Genomic DNA, 23,498 nt, shown 5'->3' on the forward strand with positions numbered 1-23,498 from the left:
TGCGACCTTGAACAGGCTCTTCCCATTCCCCAGTCCCACCCCACTCCAGAGTTTTCGCCACTGTGAAATGGAGATGACAGATGGCTGCCCTGCCTGCCCCAGGGCACAAGAAACCAGATGGGAAGGGTTTTGTGGACGGCACGGGACCATGAGTGTGCAAGGTGTCACTACAAACCCCGAGACGCTGGACGGTCCACTGAATGCTGTGCCGGTGGGAAAGGCAGGACTGCTAAGCCTCAAACCCACCTGGGAATGGGCCACAGGGTCAACCTGGAACTAGGCAGTCAAACATGGCCAAGCTCAGCACAGAGAAGGCAAACCCACGCAGGAGACTGGGGGCAAAACAGACCAAAATTCAAGCAGGGTACCGTTTGCAGATGCCAAAATCCAGGCCCTGGGCCCCCAAGTCTCAGACTTTTTAAACTATCCCTGTCTTCCCTTTCCTAGCCCACCTGCATGGGGCTGTCATAGGATCTCAGCGTGCGTCCTGCAGTCACACACTTGGCCGGACCCACCCCTCTGCCTTCAGGTAGAAGTGGCCTGGGGACTCCCATTTCATAGACAAGGCGACTGAGGCTGGAAGCTTGGGTGGCGTGGCCGGTAAATGGTACAAGGCGGGACCAACCCAACCCACGTGGCAGCCATGCCTTAGCGTCCCCAGTCCACACAGCCCTGGCTAATGTGTGGCAAGTGGGCATGGCTCTCCAAAACTAATTTTGGAGGAAGTTTCTTTAAAACAGTCCAGGCTACAACCCAGCTCCTGAGCTGTGGGAAGGCAAATGCTTTTATATCCTGCCTGCTCCCTCTCACTATCTCCAATCTAAACCTCCATATCACCCCTTTCTCTCTAACATCAGCCCCACTGACCAAACACAGTAATTACATGGCTTTGCTCACAGCGTCTGAGGTGAGCCCTGGCAGCCATCCCGCCCTGGCGGTAGAGAATCTGAGGCCGGGCCGCCTTGGCAGGGCAGAGGATGATGCTGAGGGCGACAGAGGCTCCGGGAGCATGCCAACCACCAGCAGGCAGGTGGGCCCAGGCCCCGGAAGGGCACTAGACTCTATTCAACTCAGGGTGGCTCAACCCTCCCCCTGAAAGGCAGCCAGGCAGCCCCGCCGGAGGAGGGGCACCGAGAACTCCGCAGTGCTGGGCGAGGCTTAACCTCTGGAGACCCCAAGCCGGTTTAAGGGAAACTTTGAGCCCTGAATTTCACTCCTTCCTCTGCACCCTAGGACTGGGGTGCAGAGGAAGCTTTGATTTTTGGTAAAGAGCAGGGATGTCCTTGGATACCCATATTATTACGAAGAACACATAAAGTCAAGTCAAGATCATTCAATGCATTCGAAAAGTGCCCATTGTCCTTCCTTGCTTGCTCCTTTTACCGTGGTTTAGACTGTGCCTTCTTGGTTCTCAAAGTATTATATTCTCTTTGGGGACTCAAGAAATGACTATGGGTTGGGAGATATCAGGGAGACATGGAAGTATCTCTTGGGCCAAGAAGGAATAGCTCCCAGACCACCCAGCTCATGGGCATTCACCCAGCACAGGTGACATAGCTCTCCACCTGGAGGAAGATGTCATATTCCCTAATGCCACAGCCAGCCTTCAAACCCTTAGAGCAGGGGTTGTTAACCATTTTTGTTCCAGGGACCCCTCTGCCAGTCAGGTGAAATGAATACTACTGTGATTTATTTATTAAATACATTCATAAGTGAAGGAAGTGCTAGATTTCAATTAGAGGTCAGAGAAAATAAAGACAATAAGTTGCTTTTTTTTCAACTCAAGCTCATGGACCACCTGAGATCCCTGCCTTAGAGGCAACTGAAGTCAGTCATTCCAAAAACCTATGGAGTCAGTAAGCACATGAAAAGATGCTCAACATCATTAGCCACTAGGTAAATACAAATCAAAACCACAATGAGGTGCCATTTCACATCCACTACAATGGCCACTGTTAAAAAATAATAATAATAATAAAAAACGAAAATTACAAGTGTTGGAGAGGATGCAGAGAAATAAGGTCATTCATTGTTGGTGGAATGTAAAATGGTACAGTTGCTGTAGAAGGCAGTGTGGCTAAGTAAGTATAGAATTATCATGTCACCTGGAAACCCCATTTCTAGGAATATACCCCAAAGAATTGAAAGCAAGGAGGACTCAAACAGATACTTGCACACCAATGTTCACAGTGGCATTATTCACCATTGCCAAAAGATGGAAGCAACGCAAGTGTCTATCAACCAATGAATGGATAAACAAAATACAGTATATACGTACAATGGAATGTTACTCAGCTGTAAAAAGGAACGAAGTTCAGATACACACAATACAGATGAACCTTGAAGACATCATGTTGAGTAAACTAAGCCAGACACAAGAGGACAAATACCATAAGATCTCACTGATATGAATTAACTGGAATAAGTAAACTCATAGAGTCAGAATCTAGAATCTAGGTTACCAGGGGATAGTGAGCTCCAGCATCCACACTGACATCTCCAGCTTCCTGGGAGGAGTTGTTTCAGACCCCAGCTTCTATCCCTGGCCAGAAATGGCCTTCCTTTAAAGGCCCCAAGAGAAGAAGCAGTTCAACCAGCAGAGACATTGATGCACTTCAAAGACAACTGCCTGCTGCACAGCAGCTGACAGTGCATAGGCTACTACTCACCACCATCTAATTCAATCCTCTCCACTACCCTCTCAGACAGGAATTACCAGCCCCATTTTCCAGGTAAGAAACTGAGACTCAATGAGCAAATGTCCATGTGAGAACTTGAAACTCAAACTCTGGACCTTCCAGCTCCAAATGGAAGACCTTCCAGCCTCCCTTCCATGCAACCCTGAACGGGCACCGCCTGGAGCACCTAACGTATACAGGTTGCTCAGTAAAATGGAATGAATCACAATTGGCTGCGTGAGTCCTGAAGACCCTGTCTCCTAGGCTGCTCTGGTAAGATTCTCCTCTTCCTTCTTAGTTCAGGCTCCTAGGGAGAAAGACACTGGTTCAGTGAGGGAGGAAAGGAACCGAGAGGAGAAAGAGCCTCTGTCTACATGCCAGGGGACCTTGAAATAAAGGGAGGTGCTGGCGCATGTTTCTCTGGGGCTCAGGGGGCAGCAGCAAGCACACTCACCTTCAGGGATGGTGTCCTCCTGGTACACAGGCCGCAGCAGCTGCAAGGGAAAGAGAACAATTGCAGCCCCAGGAGTGGGGCAGGACAGGCCAAAGAGGCTGCTGGACACTGAGCAGAGAACGGCCTGGGGTGGGGGTGGGGGGGTGGCAGGGGGCTAGGAAGTAGAGCACCTGAGGGCAAGAGAGGAAAGCAGCTGAGGGCGGCTTGGAGGGAACACGCAATCCCAAAAGGTTAGACTGGAAGAAGCTTTAGCTGTCATCAAGTCTAACCCCTTGGCCAATTCTCCAACATTCTTGACAGCAGCTTGCTCCAAAGTACATTTCATGGGACACTAAGAACCAGGCCATTAGGGGTGCCACTGTCAGGTAAGTGTCAAACAAAGGCATCTGCCTTCTGTACTGCAGGATGCCCTGAGAGCTTTGACTAGACTAATGGGCACTGGGAATCTCGCAGCAGAGGAAGAGAACATGGAATATTTCCCAGAGCACCCCATAGGACTAATGTTTTGGGAAATGTACAACATCATCTCAACATGTAATCATCCAGTATCTGCCTGCATACTTCCTGTGACAGGGCACTCACTGCCCACAGAGGCAGCCCATTCCACTGTGGAAATGCACGTATGCTTAGAAAACTTGTCCTTCTACTGAGTTGAAATCTTCCACCCTGGGACAGCCCCCCACGCACACTGGTGCTGGATCCGTGCCCTGAGGCCACATACACCCACCTGCTTTCCCTGCCCAGGAAAGCCCTGCCGAGACCCAGGCTCACACGTTCCCCAGCCGGGCTTTCCCTCACCTCCTGGCTGGATCCCCCCAGCCCTTCGTGGGTTCCCCACAATACAATTTTGAGCCCTCGGGTCTTCCTGGGCTAGTACAGAGACCCAATGCCCCTTTTCCTCCCGAACCAGCCATCCGTACCTGGCTTCCAGGATTCAGCGGGGCCAGGATGATGTAGTTGGGGTCGGTGGGGGCAGTGGCCCGGGACAGCGCAGGCAGGGTGTGCTGGCTGCCGCGCTTGGCCACCTCAGTGTAGCGCTCCCAGCCGCCGAGCAGCAGCCCATCCGAGCTGTCACACACCAGGTGGCAGCTGTGGCGTTGCTCGGGCCGGGCCTGGGCGCCGTGGGTGCAGTTCTTCTCCCGCTTGTTGGGAGGTGACTGCAGGTCATGCATCGTCTTGCAGGAGGCCCGCCGCAGGACTCCGCCGTCTGGCCCCGGCTTGACCTGGGGGACCATGCGCCACACGAGCAGGATGATCTCGCTGGGGCAGCTCCTGGAAGTTGGGTGGCACACAGGGAAGTTCAGCCTGGGGAAGACCAAAGTCAGCCAGGGTGGGGGTCTTTGGGGACAGAGAAGGAGAGTGGGGAAGGAGGAAGCAGGCAGGGAGGAGGAAGCAGCAGATGCAAAGGAGAAGGGCAGGAAGGGCTGTTAGACGGCATCTAAAGCAGATGCGGGGAAAGGGAGTCTTCAGTCCATTCTCATCAACCGGCAGCGGCTGAGAAGGACCCCAAGGCCAAGACCAAGTTAGAGAGAAGAGTGCCACATTCAACTAGCGATGTCACCAAGAGCAGAATATAAGCAAGCAGGGACAAGCACACCCTCATCTAGTCGATCCCAGGGGCCGGCCCAAAATGGGGCCACTAGGGTTTTATCCCAAGGCATCAAAATTTAAGGGATCCAATCACTTTCAATTTCATTGTGCAGTGTAAACATTTGCAACATCTACACTACACATCCTTCAGTTAAAAACCTGTGAGCATAGCTCTTAGGAAAAATAATCCGCCAAAATAGAAAGCGCCCTCCCAGAGCCATGTCGTGAAGCTTCTGCCAGCCTGTTTGTTCTGGGATCCAAAACTGCTCTGAGCCGGAACCTTCCATTTCCAGGCCCAGAGACTGATTCCCTGAGGAGCAAGGTGCGTTGCTCCCAGCTGGGCAGAGCACAGAGAGGCAATAGCAGGGCTATGTGGGGAGGACGTGCTGTCAGCCTGAGGCCCGTCACCGGATCTCGTGTGCCAGCTCCACGCATTTCCAGTGCTCCACAGGCCTCTCATTCAGCTGCAGCACCGTGTCCAGCTGCTGCAGCCCTGCCCGCTCTGCTGGGCCACCTGCCAGGACAAAGAGAAGTCACTCGGGGGCTCCCGAAGCCCAGGACCCTCTCCAAGGAGTGGGAGTCTTTGCCTCCACAGTGCCACGGGCAAGGACCGGGCTCGCTGTTTCCTGATCTGGGAAGTGAGGGGCTGGGCCTGGCGGCCCTCAGGGGGCCTTGAAGAGAGGCCCCCCAGCCTCCCCTCCCCTCTGCCCCACCTGGGTGCTGCCTCACCTCTCTGCTGTCCACCTCTCCGCCCAGGACCCTCATTTTATCCCTAGGACCTCCGACCCCACAGGAGCCCTTCCTCCTTGCCTGGCTTCATTCATTCCTCTAGCAGCATTCATTGAGCACCAGACCCATGCTACATCTTTTATTTGTGAAAAGCAGGGAAGGAATGACTATTCTAGGTGCTTATTGGGCTTGAAATAGATTAAAATACTGATTGCAAATAGAGTTAATACACTACTCTAATTTTCCAATGCAGCCATTACTGAACACACAGGTTTCATTCCTAATCAAAATGAGAGGGAGCCCAACTATAAATCCTTATTTTCATTTTGATTTAAAAAAAAAAAAGTTTATTTTCATAAACTTCAGTGTCATCCATGGTCACTTTAAAAATATTTTTTTTTTTCGTTTTGAAAACCCAGGACACTTTGCTCCAGCTTGTGGCCCCCTGTTCAGTTCCAAACACTGCCTGCAGAGCCCAGGAGCAGGTGAGGGGGGCTGGGCAGCTCCCGGGTCACTCACTCACCAGAATCCACGGCCTGGACCCGGACTGGAGAGTCGCAGCAGATGGTGAAGCCAAAGCCGTCCTTCCCCCTCGGGATGGTGATCTAGGACACAGTCCTGCCCGGTTACTTCCGGAAGCTACGAGGCCACGCTGCCTCTGCTGCCAGGCTGGGGAGCCCAGAGGCCCCACACCACAGCTGCCCTCTCTCCGAGGGAACTGGAGCCACGGAGGAGGCTGGCCAGCCCCTCGCTGTCCCCATCTCAGCCCAGGGCTGTGGGCCAAGCCAGGGGTAAGCCAGGCCAATGCCGGGAGGGCCGGGACACACCTCTGGACGCTGTTTTCAAAGAATCTATTGAGTTCCTACTGCATGCCAGGCTCTGCTGAGTTACAAAGGCTTGAGGCCTTGGTCTCTGGCTCCCAGAGGGGCACAAGATGCACAGACCCCTCCAAAGTAAAGAGGGCGCAACAAACATGAGGGCAAACCACAAGGACTGCGCTGGGAAGAGAGAAGAAGATGTCTGACTTTGGACACTCTGCTCGGCTCCCAGGAGGAGCTCCGTGAGGGTCTATCAGGGTCCCACCCCCAGAAGGAACCTGCCAAGGTGCAGGGTGGCCCACTGGCTGGTCCAGCTCAGCCTCACGGCTCTCCCCCTCTGCAACTGCCCCGTGAGGTTTTGGATGGCAGTGGAGAAGGCCCGGCCTCTGCCCACCCACAGAGCGAGTCGAGGTCACTCAGAGCAGGTGTATGAGAGCCACAGAGTCAGAAAAGGGGTTCACTGAGGTCCCACGAGACCCAACGAGAAGAGGGACTTGGAGTGGGGCCTGGCGAGGCACAGGGGAGAGTCCTGGCAGGTTGAGGAAGAAGCCAGCTCAGCAGGCCCGGAAGGCTGGGCGCCTGGCATTCACCCGCAAGCAGCCCCGAAGGCCAGGCGTGAGGAAGGGGCGGGCAAGGGACCCAGGGTGCCTGAGGCGTGGAAGCTGCTGCCCGCCCGAGGTTCTGCTTCCCCCCAGCCCTGGGCCTAGATTCAAAGCGAGTTTGTAAAACAGGAAACCTGACAGACAAGGGGAAGGGGGAGGGGGCAGGAAAATACCCCGTTCCCATAAGAATTCTGGGAAAACACAGGGCTAAGACAGGAAGAGAAAAAAATGGAAAGAAAGAAAGAAAAACAAACCCTGGAGTGAGCACGGAAAGCTAGAGGAGAGGAGCAACCCCAGGGGCCGGGTCCAGCCGGAGACCAGGGAAAGGTGTCCCAAGGCCCAGCAAGGGCTTTTATGGGACCTCGCAACCCACCCCTCAATCCTAGCAGACGTTGGGCCTGTCTAGCCCACCAAGGGGCCATGGCCCTTCCTCCTGGGCTGCCAGCTCTGGAAACGGTTCCCCCCACCCCTGGCTCAGGGCTAAGATGGGGCACTGGCCCTGGAGGTGATCCTAGAGAGAAGGAATATGCTCCAGCCAAACAGCCTCCCCCTCCCACGGCCTGTTCCCTTGTCCGGGTGGGACCGGGGACTGGAGACCCCTCTGCCCTCCTGGGCACCAGCCTCAGGAGAGCCTGGCCAAACCACTGTCCAGCCCCACACGGGTGGGGAGCGGAAAAGGAAGGGTGTCAGGAGGCAGCCCATCTCCTGGCTCAGCATGGCAGAAGCAAATCACCCTGCGAGGACACTGTCCCGAGGACTGGGAGGAACCAGGGCTCGTTGTAGTGTGTCCATTTTACAGAGAAAGAGACTGAGGCCAGATGTGAGTAAGGGGTGGGCCCGGGGCTCAGGCCTCCCTCTGACCTCGGCTGGGTGAGGAGGCAAGGGGGGTGGCCCCGCCCCGACTCTGGGCCTCGGTGGCTCCTGACAGGCACTCTCCTTCCTGGGGGTGGTTCCTGCTCTTTCCTGTCCAGGGCAGAACAGCCCCTGCTCCCAGGCCGCCTGCTGCCAGCACCGCTTTCTGCTCTCCTGTCGGTTCCTGACTCTCCTTCAGGCCTAGACCAAAGCGCCTACTGATTCCAACTGCCACCACTTAGTGAACACGTCCTGCCTGTCCTACAGGTGCTTAATGCCCGACACCCCATTTGCTGGATATTCTTGTCCCTCTTACCGACAAGGAAATTCAGGCTCAGAGAGGGAAAGTGGTTTGCTCAAGAGCCGCCGCTAAAGGGGCGCAGAGCCCCAGATCCAACAAAAAGCTGATGTGCTCAGCCCAGCGCTGGTTTCCACCCAGTATCGGCCTTGAACTCTGGGCCCCAGACCTCCAGTCCAGCCTGCTCTCAGAGCTGGCCACTCCAGGGGCCAGCTGTGTCCTTGGTCTTCCGGCCCTGGAGTCCCAAGGACTTCGGACACCTCATCTGCCTCACCACTCCACCACACTGAGGCTGGGCAGGTGCTGCTCTGCTCGGCCCGGAGCGGGGAGCGCAGAGTGGGGCCACGCGGGGTGGGGAGGGCACGAGGGAGAGCGGTCAGGTCCCCTAGCAGGAGGGTGCCTCTGGGCACCAACCCAGGACCTGGGCATTGCATGTCAGAAGGAGCCGGCGACCCAGATTCTCGCCTGGTCACTACGACAAGCAGAGGGACTGTCCTGCATTTTTAAAACCGGAGCAATTGCTGAGATCCCTTCTGACCTGGACATTCCCAAAAGCTGGACCTCCCCGGCCTTTATAAGAGAAACCATAGTTCAGAGGGGCTCGGGGGCGGCCTGGGCCGTCGCTCCCACTCCGCCCCACGTTGCAAGTCTGGGGGCGGAGAGGCCCATTCCTCCCAGGGAAGTGGGACCCTAAAACCAGAGGACCCCTGAGCCAGCTCAAAGCAGCAGGGCACAGGGGAGGACACCCATGTGCACAGAGACGGAGATGGATCTATTGCAAACACAACAGGCACGCCAGCGCATACAAAAACACTTGCACACTCACAAACCCGCAGACCCCAGAGCAGGCACCGTCATCCCGCCAGAAGTCAGCGAATGGTCAGACTGTTGCCAATCTCATGCTCGGAATGCCTTGCTGAACCACCCTCCTCCCCCAAATACAAATGAAGAGAAAATCAGCGAGATAATCTCCCCCAAGAGCCCCAGCCTGCGGTGAGGGTGCCCGCTGGGGCTGGCTGGCTCTGCCTGTAGAGGGGTTGGAGGTAACAAGCTGGCCCGGGGGTCCAGCTCCGGCCTCTACCCTCCACCTAGACCGGGGTTCTCAACCCTTTTTGTTCCAAGGACCCCTCTGCCGGTCAGGTAAAATGACTACTACTGTAACTGATTCATTACATACATTCATAAGTGAAGGAAATGCTAGATTTCAGTTAGAGGTCAGAGAAAATAAAGATAATAAGTTGTTTTGTTTCAATTCAAGCTCACGGACCCCCTGAAGATTTTCCACTGACCCCTTGGGTATCCGTGGGCCCCGGGTTAAGAACCCCCGACCTAGGTCAAAACGAACGTATGGGGAGCGGGAAGAGGCAGGGGAGGCCTTGCAGGGGGAGGGGTCCTGCTCGAGTGAGCCCCCATTCCCACCCCCAAGTACACCCCGTGACCCCGCGGGGGCGAGCACCCACCTGGCGGTAGCGGCGCTCCGAGCACACCTTGCAGAGCCCGTGGAAGCGGTTCATGGCTGCGGGTCCTGCCTGGGCTGCCGCCCCATGAAAACCCAGCTCTCCCCCCGGCCGCGGGAGCCCGCACTGCGCCCCGTCAGCCTGGCATGAGCGCCCTGGGAAGCCGCCCCGCCGAAGAATGGCAGGAAATCACCTCTCACCTCCCCAGGCCCTGGCTGCACTGTGTGCCTCTGCACGATAAGCCCGAAGGCTTCCTGAAACCTCGGAATGACAAGGAAGAGGGAGAGTTTTATATTAAAATTCCTGTCAACTAGTTAGTATTCCCCGGGCCCCGGCGGGAGAGGGCGGCTTTGTTCTGGCTGCATTCTCCGCCATGGGCCACTTTGTGATTCCAGCGTTCTCACCAACGCCCCGCGCTGGATGGGAACCCAGGCAGGAAACCGGTTGCTCTCTAACAACGACACCTCCCTGCGAGTCCCATGGTCCCCAAGGCAAATCCGGGGACTAACCCAGAGGAAAGGATCCAGGGTTGCCTGGGGGGTGGGTATACCCACAAACATCCCCTTTCAGGACAGAGAGTAAGAGGCCCTTTGAGTCACAGGACCTGCCTGCCCCTCAGAAGCCACTGCCAAGTCAGCTTCCTCGCCCACGTAAGTGGGCTGCTTCAGGGACCTGAAGACTGGGAGGCCATAAAGTCGAAGCTGGAAGGGATTTCCAAATCACCGTGCCAGGAAGAACGAGGTGCCGGGAGGGGTTACGGCCCCAGCAGGCCAGCGGTGGAGCTGGGGCCAGGCCCAGGACTTTTTCCCAGGGCTCATCCTGTACAGCAGCGCATGGGGGGCCCCCACTCTTCAGACCACGCCCCGAGCCTCTGGGGCAGCCTGTCCACTCACACCCTTGATGCCAGTGTCCCTCTGCCCTGCTCAGCTTTGACTGCTGTGACCACGGGCTGCTCCCCCAGGTTTCTGGGCCTCCATGTCTCCATCTGCCCCAAGAGGGGGTCAGACAGGAACCTTGAGGGGCTTTCCCAAGCCCCAGCCCACCTTCTGGAAATCACCCCCGATCTGCCGAGCCCTGCTGACATCCCTGAGTGTGCAAACCTAGGAAAGCCACGGGGGCCCGTGTACAGAACCCTTCATGCAGCAGGGCTGGCCCACGCCTGCTAGAAACCTGTCTTACTGATGTCCAAGTGATTCCCACACATCAGCAGGGGGCTGCCATCCTCTCTGAGTGCAGCAAGAGCAGAGAAAGGGAGAAAGGTCTTTGCAGGCCTCCCACTGCCCTGAAGCCAGAGCAATGCTTTGAACCTCCTACTGGGATATCGGAGGCCACAAGTTATTCTCTAATACTCTGCTGTTCAGTGTGGTAGCCAGTCACATGGGGCATGGTAAAATCAAATGAGTTAAAATGAAATGAAATTTAAAATTCAACTTTTGCTTCACGGCTGCAGCCCAGCATCCAGCACAGGGCCTGGCTCATCCAGGTGACTGATCAATATTTAATCAATGAAGGAACTGAGCAAACGAAGGGGAAATGATATTTTGTAGATTATTATATAATATAATACATGTAAGCTCTTACTATTACTGAAGATATAATGTCATACCCCGACGAGGCTGCACACTGGAGGCCACATGGGACAGTGCCCTGAGGAGTGGGACAAGCGGGCCTGGCCCCGCCTTCCCCACTTGCTGGCTGTGTAGCCTTGGAGAGCGACCTGACATCCTTGAGCCTTCCCTGACGCCCTCGTCTGTCAAGCGGGCAAATCACGACTGCCTCAGAGATTCAATTAGCTAATAACAGCCCCTGGACAGAGTGGATCCTCAGTCCCTGGGAACTTGTTGTTCCCTCTTCCCTGTGAGAGAAAACCCCCTGCCACACTCTGTGAGAGATGCAGTGAATTTCAGAGACTTCTCCAGATCCCTTCAGTGAAGGTTCCTCTCCGGATTCAAAGTTCTAATGGAGTAAAACCCAGGGGCCTCAGATTCAGTATCCTGGTTGCTCCCTGACCCCAAATGGGCCTAAGCTGAGGGGGCCTTAGCCACAGTGCTAGGGGAAACAGAGGGTCTCAGAGGGCCCAGGGAAAGGGAGGACTCAGCTTCTAGAGGCTGAAGGCCAGGGAGGTCCAGGCCCCTCCATCCCCAGAAGCGACTGGCTCTTATCCCATTCCTGTCCCAACCATGAATAACCCGAGAAAGCCACTTGTTTCCTATAAGGGGCCTAAGGAAAGCCAAGAAATAATCCCTCAGAAACTCTGACTAGCGAAGTTTCCAAGCACCTCATGAACCAGAACCTCAGGCACCAGAGGCTGCCCTGTTTAGGGGTCTGCTGGGCCGAGGGCCTGAGAAGGAACAGGTGTGAGCCCCAGGAGCAGGGCTCAGGTACCTCCAGCCAGGAGACACCCACATACCTGGAGGTGCTCCCCGTTCTCAGTGTCCCCACGTCCTGGCATTCTCAGCAGTGGGTCTAGAAGGCAACAGAGAAGTCAAAAAGCTTCTGCTGGCACGTCAGGAACCATTCCACAGACCATCCAATGGGCAGGGCTAGGGCGGCAGTGGCTGCCAAGGCCACTTCTGGCTTCAGGAGGTGCCCAAGGCTGGGCCCAGGCAGGCGCTCAAGAGCCAGGCCATGGGGAGGAAGGACAGAGCCGAAGGGGACGTGAGATGCAGGCCCTGGACCTCACACTAAATGCCCTGTTCAGAGGTGTGTGCCCTGAGGTTAGCCCAGAGGAGACCCCTGGGAAGGGGCCATGCAGAAGCTTCCAACACCCAGCCTCCCATGAGCAAGAGGTGGGGGAGCTGAGCCAGGGGGTTGGGCCCTTCACCCCCTCCAAGGCAAATCCCACCAAATAAATAAGGTGTCGCGGGCAAGAGGCCTTCCACAGCCATATTCTCACTGCTGCTTGTAGAAATAGTCCCTGGACCCAGTGGCCTGATCCCAGCCTGGGGTGACAGGTGCCACGAAACACAGGGACTGAAGCTACTGCCCAGAAAGGGGAGCAGGGGAAGCCTTGAATGGGGAGTGGGGCTGGGCAGGAGCCGACAGGTGTGACTCACCTCTCGGGGGCCGCAGCCGCCGCCTGGCCACCTTCAGGTGCTTGGTCCGGCCCAGGTCCTCCCCCAGAAGGTAGTACCAGCCACTGATCTCCTGTCATGAAACGGTGTGACATGCTCAGAGAGACAGAGGGCACAGGCCAGGTAGCCAGCAGCAGCTGAAGACCCTTCCTCAGGTGTGGCATCTCCATGGAGACAGACCCCCTGGCCTCCCTGGCCTACAAGCAGAGGAGCTGTTCTCCTCTCTGCCAAATTCCCCCAGCGCCTTACCTCTGGAGGACCGCCTATGTGCACACCTGCCTGCCTCACTACGCCGTGCACAGGCTCCTGGACATGCCTGGCAAGTGACTGGTATACACTAGGAGTCCAATAGATGCTTGTTGAAAGAATGGAAAGGAGGGTGGGAGGGAGGCAGGGATGGGGAGGCCAGAAAGTAGGCATCCTGAGCCTCTTGTGCAGTCCCCAAGGGGAAATAAAGCTGAGGTTGCACCAAGAGAAGACAAAAGCAATTAACATGCAGGTAGCTGGTCCTCAGCCAACCACCCCAGACTTCACCACTACGATGCAAAGCTGGGCAGCAGGGCCCCCAGGACATTTCCAGGGATGTGCAAAAGGAGCACATCCATTCCCCGCTCAAAAGGCTCCATTTGGAGGGTGCAGTGTGAATGGAGCTGGATCAGGGACAGGCCACCCAGGGGGAGTGGCCTCTAGAACCCAAAGAGCCCTCACCCAGCCTGAAGGAAAGCTCCATAGTAGATGGCACTTCTCACTCCATCCCCAAGCCCAGGCTAGACCCAGGAACAGCAAACCTGGGAGACCATGTCAAGAGGCAACCTGAATGGCAGACACCAGACCCAGAGCCTCCTGGAGCACTTGGGGCCTCCTGACAACCACTCTCTGACAAGACGAACCAACAAGGGGATCCAGGCCATCAGTCAGGCAGGTGACAAGCAGAGTGCTGTCACCAGGCCACTGGCACTCTTCTCAGCGGGACACCAGCTGACAGAAAGTGGCCCCACCCAAGCACTCTAGAGAAAGGCCCCTGCTTGGACCAGCCCTGACCTAGGCTGGATGAACCTGCTAGAAGCTTCTCTAGGACCCACCTTGTCTGGAGTCAGGAGGGACTTCACCCCGAAGCTCATGCAGCCGATGAGTCTGCTCTGTCTGGGGGGACAATCAAGGCTTGAGTCAGCACCTTTTTCATTGGGCTGAATCAGGAGGTTCATTACCAAGTATCACTTAGGCTCGCCTGACGCACTGCCGTTCACAGAGAAAGCTCTTTTATCGGCATCATCGCACCTGATCCTCCCAACTTCCTGAGAGGCCAGAGAAGAGCCATCTCCATTTTACAGAGGAAATAACTGGGGCTCAGGGTTCCTACCCTTCCCAAGGCCACAGGACTAGTTCGCAGTAGGGTACCAGGGTCTCGTGGGAAACCCACTGCACTCTCTCCACCAACCACAGAAGCTCTGACCTAGTGGGCACACAGGGTTCTAATCTTCTGGTGCTGGGCATATGTGGAGAGCTGATGGCCACAGGGAATTTTAGGTCCCATCTCAGGGATTATGCTCAATTGAGGGGGAAAGTTATGGGAACTTGAGCTCAAAAAGCTTTGGCTCAGGTCTAGGCAGGACCAGGGCAGTTCTGAGATGGCTCCAGATCAAGGTCCAAACCAACCTGATACACAAAAGTCACCCAGACCCAACTGGCCTGGCTGTCAGCCCGGCAGGAAGGAAGGAGCCAGGGCCAGGCTTCATGAGAAACACCAGACTGCGGCAAGGGAGAGAGGTAGTGCTGGCTCTTCTTGGTTAGGAGTAATTCAGTGTTACTGAAAAACACCCACCGTTCAGCCACAATATCCAACAATTAATACTTGGCAGCTTTTAATAACAATGACGTAGATTAATTTTAGTGAAATGCAAAAAATAATAATAAGAAAAACTTAGCCACTATTAGAGGAAAGTTAGTTTACATAAAATACAAACAACAGTTTTATCTATTAGGTGAGATTATAAGGATCTTTTTTTCTTCTTTGGGTTCCAGTGTTTTCACATTTTTCACAAGGAACAAGCACTACTTTTGTTATCAGAAGAAAAAAAAAGTATTGATGTATTTTTAAACACTTCTGTTCTACCACATCCTGCTCTTTGCTAACATTAGAGTTTTGTGTTTTTTTTTCTGTTTTCCTCCCCCTCACCGCATCCCCGACTCAGACCTCTTCACAGATTACTTTAATAGTTAAGAAGCAAGATGGATATTTAGTCTAGAGTTTAACCCTGATGGCTGTCTTCACCATTGGAAGGACCCACAAAAAAGAGGGATTTGACTAAGTCCTGTGGAAGGCATGATATCGGGGGCGGGGCTGGGGGAAGGGGATGTCTAAAGACAGGTGGGCTGCGTGGGTGGGCAGTGAACTCTCTGGAGATGGGCCTCCTGGGAATCTGGTCTTCGGGAACCTGAGCTAGGGCCATGGTTCCAGCCAGGGCTGCAGGACAGAACCACGGCTTGCTCCTGGGGAATTAGACCCAGTAGGTCCTAGGTGGGGTGGGGCATGGGAATCTGAGAAAGCTCTCCAGGCGCTCCTGCAGGACATACCCCCTCCCCAAATGCCCAATCCCAAGTAAGGAAAGGTGATCAAGAAGATCTCTATAAATACATATTGTCTGGATTCTCTGGAAAGGGTGGCAGCTTACCACCTGATAGTCCTAAGTAAAACAGAACTGGTTTCTCACAGGCAGCCAAGCCAAGGGTGGGGTGGGGAGGCAGAACGCGGGGCCTGGGCTTCAGAACCGGCCACCTGCCCTGCAGATCCCTGCTGGAGCCACAGCTGTGTCTCTCTCTGCCCTCCCACCTGCTCTCCCCTGGCCCCCTCTCCTCCAGCCTCAGCTCCATCGTCTCTCCTCTCTTCCTTGACCCTCCCATCAGGCCCAATGGATAATCCATTTAAAGAGGACAGTGAGGTAAAGTGACCCATCCATATCCACCTCCCAATCCCACTGCCAAAAACAAATATCTCACTGTACACTTTTCTTTCATACTGGGCATGGCTGTAACTTTCCTAAATCTCCGGGCACGAAGCTTTAGCTGTAATAAACGCTGCCTCTCCCTGCTGTTCACTAAGTGGAATGTTCATTTCCCGGTGCGTAGAGAACGCTAAATGGTTAGTAGCCTCTCCTGAGCTTTGCTTCCTGCTAAGGGGCCTCCAATGATTTCACGACAACTCAGGCAGAGTAAATTGTCACAATTAATGTCCATAAGCAGGAACCTCACTCTAAGTGTTCCTCAATTAGCTACTTCTGAAGCCGGCTTTTGAAAAATTGGGGATGGAAGAAAAATTCTTTTACATGCAACCTGAGTACACAGCAAAATGCTGGTCAAGCTTTATGCTTGGGAACTAACGCCGACCCTGAGGACTGCTGGAGACCGTCGCCCGAGCCTTAGTTACTTCTGAATGCCACGCCCTGAGCTCAGGGTGCAGTGCTCTCCAGAAGACACGTAAGCCCGTCCTGCCCACAGCTGGCAGGCCCTGGGCCTTAAGGACACAAGACAAACAAGCAGGAATTTAATGACAACAATACAGGAGACGCCAAAGCCAGGGGGGAATGGTCAGCATGGTTTCAATAAAATTAACACTTAAGATGTCAATAAAATTGTTTGAAAAAACAGAAGACAGGGTGAGAGTAGTGCAGGCAACAAATATTGAAAGTTCAGAGAGGCAAGAGGTCGCTTAGGACTGAGGTACTCGGAGAAGACCTAAGGAGATGAGCCAGAAAAAATGAGGAAGAGTATTTCAAACAGAGGAACAGCCAGTACAAAGGCCCAGAGGTACGGCTTTCTAGAGCACACAAAGGGAATACCTAGGATGGGAGACCTACTGAAAGACGAAGATGAGTGATTTTGAGGGAATATACTTTAATCCTATCTCCAGGGGCCTTAATGAACCCAGGACCTCATATGTGGGAAGCCAGCACGCAACCACTGAGCCACATCAGCTCCCCTGAGTTGTTTTTTCAATTTGTGTTTTCTTGTTGTTTGTTTTTGTTTTAGGAGGCACTGGGACCTCTCGTGTGGGAGGTGGGAGCTCAACTGCTTGAGCCACATCTGTTGCCCTTAAATTATTCTTTTTGCAGGGTTACGGCATTTCATCTCAATTTGTTTTTAATTTGATGGCTTACATTATATGTGTGTTTTTCCATTCCTGGTTTTCTACCCACCTCTGGTCCAAAGCTTTCTAGCATTCAGCCACTATGCTTGGCACTGAAGTCTTGTTTATGAAAGAGATTAAACAAGAGTGCCCAGGACAGTGCTGGGAGCACAGAAGGCAGAGCCTCCTAAATGCAGCTACTATAAGCATGACAGATTATGTTCTTCGATTATACAAACTTGGTACATAGCATCACAACTCTCTCCAAGATTGTTCTCTGGCCATAAGTTCTGAAAACTCTTAATGACTGATACTAAGAAGCTTCAATTTAGCTCTTGCTATATCATCACACAGAACTTTTAAGTACCTCATTCCCATATTCAATGATATTAAGGAACAAGTTACTGTTAATGTTTTAAGTGTGATAATGCATTGTGGGTTTTTCTTTTAAGTCATCTTTTAAGAGACATATATACTGACGAGATGAGGTGAGGTGAGGTGAGATGAGATGAGGTATGAGATTTGTTTTAAAATAATCCACTGGAGGGGGAGGTGGGGAGAAAGTGGGTGGAGGCACAGATGAAACAAGATTGGCCATGTACTGATAATTGATGAAGCTGGCCTATGGGTATATGAGGATCTATTAGACAGTAACTTTCTATACTTGTACATATTTGAAAATGTCTATAATTTTACAAGAACATAAAAAGTAGTTCACTTCTGTAGCTCACAAAACCTCGATGCTAAAGGGAACCTTGGAGATGGCTGTAGCTGGCAGGCAAGGAAACATAGGCCTAGACAGAGAAAGAGACTTACCCACGGCCTCACAACAAGTGAGGCCCAGCCAAATTCTGTTGCCTTGAGACCCACTTCCCCTGAGCTCCCACTGTGATCACCCTGATGGAATCAGCTGGCCCTTCCCCAGAGCTTCTCTGCCTATCACCTCGGCTCTCTCATCAAAGTTTACAGTCATCACTGGAAGGATCATGACAATTTGTGAAACAGAAGCTTCTGTTTTATTTGCTAGTGGTTGCAAAGTGTGACCAGCACCCATTTAGCTGGTGATTTATATAAAACTACACTATAAATGCCACTACCCTATAAATGCATGAGGCCTGAGGAAGAAGTGTTCTGACACAGAAAGAGTGTGGCTTTGGAGACATTTATCACCCATGTGAGATTGTCATGTGTGCTGTCACCTGGTTAAAAGTACATGGGCTAGGGAAGTGGATTTGGCCCAACAGATAGGGCATCCACCTACCACACGGGAGGTCCAAGGTTTAAACCCAGGGCCTCCTGACCCAAGTGGTGAGCTGGCCCACGTGCAGTGCTGATGTGTGCAAGGAGTGCCCTGCCACACAGGGGTATCCCCCACATAGGGGAGACCCACGTGCAAGGAGTGCACCCCATAAGGAAAGCCGCACAGTGTGAAAAAAGTGCAGACTGCCCAGGAATGGCACCGCACACACAGAGAGTTGACGTAGCAAGATGACACAACAAAAAGAGACATAGATTCCGGGTGCCTCTGACAAGAATAGAAGTAGACACAGAAGAACACACAGTGAATGGACACAGAGAGCAGACAATGGAAGGGGAGGCAGGGAAGAGGAGAGAAATAAATAAATAAATCTTAAAAAAAAAAAGTACACAGGCTTGGCACCAGACCATCTGGATTTGCATCGTTTTCACTGCATCCTAGCTCTGTCGCCTTGGGCAAGTTACTTAACCTCTCTGTGCCTCCCTTTGCTCAGCTATAAAAAAAGGGACAATTACAATCCCTACTCCATATGGTGTTGTGAGGATCAGATGCCATAATGCATAGAACGTTCTTCAATTAATATCCACACACAGTAAGTGCTTAATAAATATGAACTGTGATTATATCATATAACCTCAGGGAAGTTCCTTTGCCTCCATAAACCTCTCTGAAGAGAGGGGCAACAGTAATTCCTACCTCTCAGGGTTGTTATGAGGATTAAATGAGATAATGCATGTAAAGTGCTTGGCACAGAAAGGAGTTCAATAAATGTTGGTTTCCTTCCTTCCGTAATTCTTTCACGTTGGTGAGTTGAATTTCCGTCCTTCAGAGAAGCAGGTTTGATTTGAGAGCGTGCAGCAGGGCAGAAGTTTCCAGCAGTCCTCCTGCCTACCTTCTCCAGCTCAGAGACCTTCTCGTCCAGAAGCGGGACGATGCTACGCCCCCCACCGGCTGAGTGGGCCTCGGCGGTGCTGACAGCTCCAGCACGACCATCTGTTCCCACAGCGGCCTGTCTGAGCCTGCATTGTCCCTCTGGAGCTTTGGGTTGGGACCGTGACCACGAGTTTAACTGTGTTTTGTTTAGGAAGGAATCTCACTTTCCCAAAATAGGCAACAAGTGGAGACACTGCCTCGGTCACGCTGCCTCCCTGGGCGCTGACTCACTTTCCCCCGCCTCACTTTCTTTTCCAGAAAATGTGAATTGCATTACTGGCTTCCTCCCCAGCAGCTCCCTGCCAGGCTCACTCCAGTCTCACAGGAGGGGAAATCACAGTGGAGAAAGCAGCTCCTCCCACAGTGTGGTGCCTGCCTCTGAAACTTGCTCCAATCCTCGCCTCCACCCAGTGGACCCACTGGGATGTCCTTCTGTCCCTCCAGCACTCCTCTGCCTCCTTCAGGGCTCCTTTTCTCTTGGCTGTCTTTCCCAAGAGAGGATGCTGACTCCTGGTGCTTGATGCTCAGTGCTCTTCCTGGCCACCTCCTCTGCTCACCGAGTTTCACCCACTGCCCCTACGGGGTGGTCCCCATATCTCTGTCGCTGGGACAGACCTCTCTCTTCTGGGCTCCAGGTCAGTAGCCACCTCCTACACAGCTCTCGCCTGGCTGTCCCCAGGCACCTCCATCCCCCGGTGCCCAGAGCTGATTCTCCTTCCCTCCAGGACACTCTGCCTCAGACGGGGACACCACCAACCCCCCAGGAGTTCACCTTGACTTCTCCTGCTGCTCTCGCAGTCACCTCTTCACTAAGCACTCTTGAGCTAATGTCCTAAGTGTGCCCTGGATTGGTTTCCCTCCTCTCTATCCCTAAACCACTTCCCACCCAGATCACCACGGGAATCCCTAATTCCTCCTCCACCCAACTCCTTCAAAACCTTCCAGAATGATAGTCCTGGAATGCACTTCCGGGCTAGGCACCTTCTCCTGAAAACCCTTCAGTATCTCCCCATTACCAGGCAGATTGCTAATCGTCAAGCTAGAGCTGCTAAAGGATCACCCTGGGACTCGCTAGCGGATTGCGCGTAAGCCCACACGCCCTGGCTCCCCCGCTTCTGCCAATAAAGCTGTCTACTTCTCCTGGAAATAAATAAATAAATAAATAAAAATAAAGGATCACCCCAAGAATGAATGGGCTGCAAGGCAGATTCCTAGATCCTGCCCATGAAGATTGAGATTTAATCAGCCTGAGGTGGTCCCTGGGCCCTGTGTTTCCCACAAGCATCCCAGGTGATACACAGCCAGAACTGAGAACCACTGGCCCTGGGAGACAATCCACACTCCTAACAGAACCTACTGGGTCCTGGACCTTTTGCCAACCTCTTCGACTTGCCTCTAGCCAGTCCCTACTTTGTACTTGACCCTCCAGCGACACCAATGAGTCCGCAGCCCCCTCCCCATTCCACCTCCGCTCTGTCCTGTCCCCTCCCCGGGTTCTTTCTCCTGTGCATCAGCTTGCACCCAGGAGGCAGTCGAGTGTTGGGAGGGGGCACTCTGGGGTCCCATCCCGGCTCTACTGCTCACTGGCTCTATGACCTTGCACTAGTTACTACGTTTTCTTAGTTTTAGTTTCCTTTTCTGAAAACTTAGGACAAAAACGCACTCCTCTTAAATTTGTAAGAATTAAATGAGCTGATGCACTGTTAAGCCCTGGCACATGGTAAACACCTAGTAAATGACTGCCCTTGTCATTGGCATATTGCCCTCCCACCACCACATCCCCAGTTCTCTATCAATGACCCTCTTGAGAGCAGAATAGTCTCTGATGGACCCCAAGTGTCTCAGCACCTAGCACAACACTGCCGTATTGATGCCCAGGAAATGGGAGCTGAATGAATGAATGAATGAAGAATGAATGAATGAGATCCACAGTACCATAAGCATCATTTTATGATGAAAAACAGTTCTTCTTTTTAAAAACAAATCCTTAATTTTCAAGGCTGAATAGGACCCAACATAAAAAAGCATACCAAGTAATAAAATTTAGGGCACTAAAAAGCAATGAACTTCAAATTATTTTCTGAGTCTGAACTAGTGAGCTGAGATGATTTCCTGTCATCCGAACCCTCTGTCAGCCAAACTTGGTTCTGCAATCACTCAGCAAAGCTTACCGGCCCCAAGATCTCTCAGATCTCCTGGGCTGCGCCAGCGGCTCACCGCGGCCGCGGCCTGCGAGACGGCCGGCAAGGCTTTGTCTCTGCGTCCCAAGCAGTCGGTCAATCGCTCTCACCCCCTTTCCTCCCCTGCTCTGTACTAACCACCACCACTAACAGCCACGTCTCCCTCCTGTGGCCTGGACTTCCCAGGGGGACTCACCTGTTCGGTTTCTCCTGCACAAAACTCCCGCGCCCCTGCAAAGGGCCCCCTGGTGGCCCCCTGAGCCCAGCAGTCACATTCCTTGACATTGCTCGTGCTATCCCTCTGCCTGGAAAGCCCTTTCCAACCTTCTCTCCTTGTCCTGTGCTTCATCTCCACCCCAAGCCCAAAGTCCCACATTTTCCATGATCAGCTCAGCCCACAGCACACTCTCCCTCTTCCCACACTCACTCTCCTTATTACTCATTCATTCCTTTATTCATTCAAACACCTATGTGCTAGTCTCTGGAGTCAGGGGTGACTGAGAGAGAAATGGGCCTCTCTGCATGGAGCGTAGAGTTCCAGGGAACTGTTGTTCCATGCATGCTGCTACTGTACTTCCTCTCCAGGCAGAGCCGGAACAGTGGGCGCCTGGAGAGCAGAAGTCACGTGGAGGCTGCTTGGCATCCCCGGTCCCAGCACGGAGCCTGGTTGATACCAAGTGCTCCACAAATGCTCCCTGACCACTGCTCCTTGGCGTCACCTGGAGTGCTGGGGATTTGGGGCTGGTAGCCTCTGCAATTTAGCATTACTACTATCCCTCGTTCATCCCACAAGCACCACCCAAGCCCCTGCCATGTCCCGGGCGCCTGGCTGCCACCCACCAGCCCAGAGCAGGCTCTCCCCCCAACCCCATGGTTCTCCTCACCTGGAGTCACTTGCCCTGTTCCACACGGTAATCAGAAGTCGCTTCTCATCATCTTCCTTCAGGACAGGGCTGCAAAGCCAATAGACCATCCGTGTGTTAGCAGGGCCAAGTGCCAGGCCAGCCCCATGGAGCCAGTCCTAACTGTCCAATGTAGGGAGCTGGTTAAATAAACTATACAACAAATGGTGTGGGAGATGAGTATTTCCATACCTAAAGTTCACAGAGGGAAGCAGATGTGGCTCAACTGATAGGGCCTCCACTTAGCATATGGGAGGACCCGGGTTCAATCCCAGGGCCTCCTGGGGAAAGAGAAGAAGAGAAAAGCGTGCTTGCACAGCAAGCCAGTGCCTGCATCGTGAGCCAAGTGCCCGTGTGGTGAGCCAAGTGCCCATGCACTGAGCTGAGTGCCCGCATGGCGAGTCGAGTGCCCATGTGGGTACCCATACAACGAGCCAAATGCCCATGTGGCGAGCCAAGTGCCCATATGGTGAGCCAAGTGCCCACACAAGTGCCCGTGTGGTGAGCCAGAGCCCATGTGGCAAGCCGAGTACCCATGCAGCAAGCCAAGTGCCCGCACAGCAAGCCAGTGCCCACAAAAGTGAGTCTTGCAGCAAAATGATGATGCAACAAAAAGAGAGACAAAGGGAAGAGTCAAGGAGAAGAGCAGCAGACCAGGAACTGAGGTGGCACAATTGACAGGGAAACTCTCTCCACACCAAAGGTCCCCAGGATCGAATTCTGGTGAATCCTAAAGGAGAAAGATGAGAAGACAAAAAGAGAGAAATAGATACAGAAGATCACACAGCGAATGGACACAGACAGCAAAAGCAGCAGGGTGGGGAAGGGGAGGGGAAGAAAAAAAAAGTTCACAGAAATGGCATTGTGGGAAACGGATGTGGCTCAACCAATCGGGCTCCCGTCTACCATACAGGAGGTCCAGGGTTCGATGGCCAGGTCCTCCTGGTGAGGGCAAGCTGGCCCACACTGCGAGCTGGCCCACACAGAGTGCTGGCCCACAAAGGACGGCCACCCCACACAGGACTGTCGCCCTGCGTGGGAATGACGCCCAGTACGAGAAAGCTGCCCCACACAGGAGTGCCTGCCAAAGCTGAGAGCTGGCACAGCAGGATGACGTAACAAGAGGCACAGAGAGAAAATACGAAGACGTAACAGAAAAGGGAGTTGAGGTGGCGCAAGAGTGTATAATCACCTCTCTCCCACTCCGGAAGGTCCCAGGATCAGTTCCCAGAGCCGCCTAATGGGAATACAAGCAGACACAGTAAAGCACACAGCAAATGGACACAGAGAGCAGACAATAGGGGGAACAGGGGTAGGGGAGAAATAAATATAATCTTAAAAAAAGAAAAGAAATGACATTGTAAAGAACAAAAAGTGTTTATGGAATGTTACAGGACAATTCCACTTTTGTAAACACATATAGACATATAGGTATACACATCCATATAAATTAAAAGATCTGAAAACAAATAGAGCCAGGCATGTCTGTGAGCAGTAGGGCTATGGGTGTTTTTTTCTTCTTTTTGTTTATCTGAACTTTTTTTTTTTAA

General features: G+C 53.2%; 1 protein-coding gene across 5 annotated transcripts in view; it reads right to left on the minus strand.

Annotated features, from left to right (window-relative positions):
• RGS3 (regulator of G protein signaling 3) overlaps positions 1-23,498 on the minus strand; it is a 129,544-nt gene that overhangs the window by 76,827 nt on the left and 29,219 nt on the right. For 3 of the 5 annotated variants that reach the window (XM_071217038.1, XM_058302511.2, XM_071217039.1), the window contains exons 5-12: positions 21,931-21,999; positions 13,635-13,695; positions 12,535-12,625; positions 11,889-11,944; positions 5,975-6,056; positions 5,131-5,236; positions 4,053-4,404; positions 3,133-3,172 (exon numbers count right to left, since the gene is read on the minus strand). In XM_071217038.1, the coding sequence (XP_071073139.1) occupies positions 3,133-3,172; positions 4,053-4,404; positions 5,131-5,236; positions 5,975-6,056; positions 11,889-11,944; positions 12,535-12,625; positions 13,635-13,695; positions 21,931-21,999 (857 nt within the window). Of the gene's footprint in view, positions 1-3,132; positions 3,173-4,052; positions 4,405-5,130; positions 5,237-5,974; positions 6,057-9,481; positions 9,751-11,888; positions 11,945-12,534; positions 12,626-13,634; positions 13,696-21,930; positions 22,000-22,140; positions 22,230-23,498 lie in introns of those variants that run through there. The other 2 variants (XM_058302514.2, XM_058302515.2) reach the window with 2 other exon arrangements.

This window comes from Dasypus novemcinctus, chromosome 8 (genome assembly GCF_030445035.2).
Source record: "Dasypus novemcinctus isolate mDasNov1 chromosome 8, mDasNov1.1.hap2, whole genome shotgun sequence".
Classification (NCBI taxonomy): Eukaryota; Metazoa; Chordata; class Mammalia; order Cingulata; family Dasypodidae; genus Dasypus; species Dasypus novemcinctus.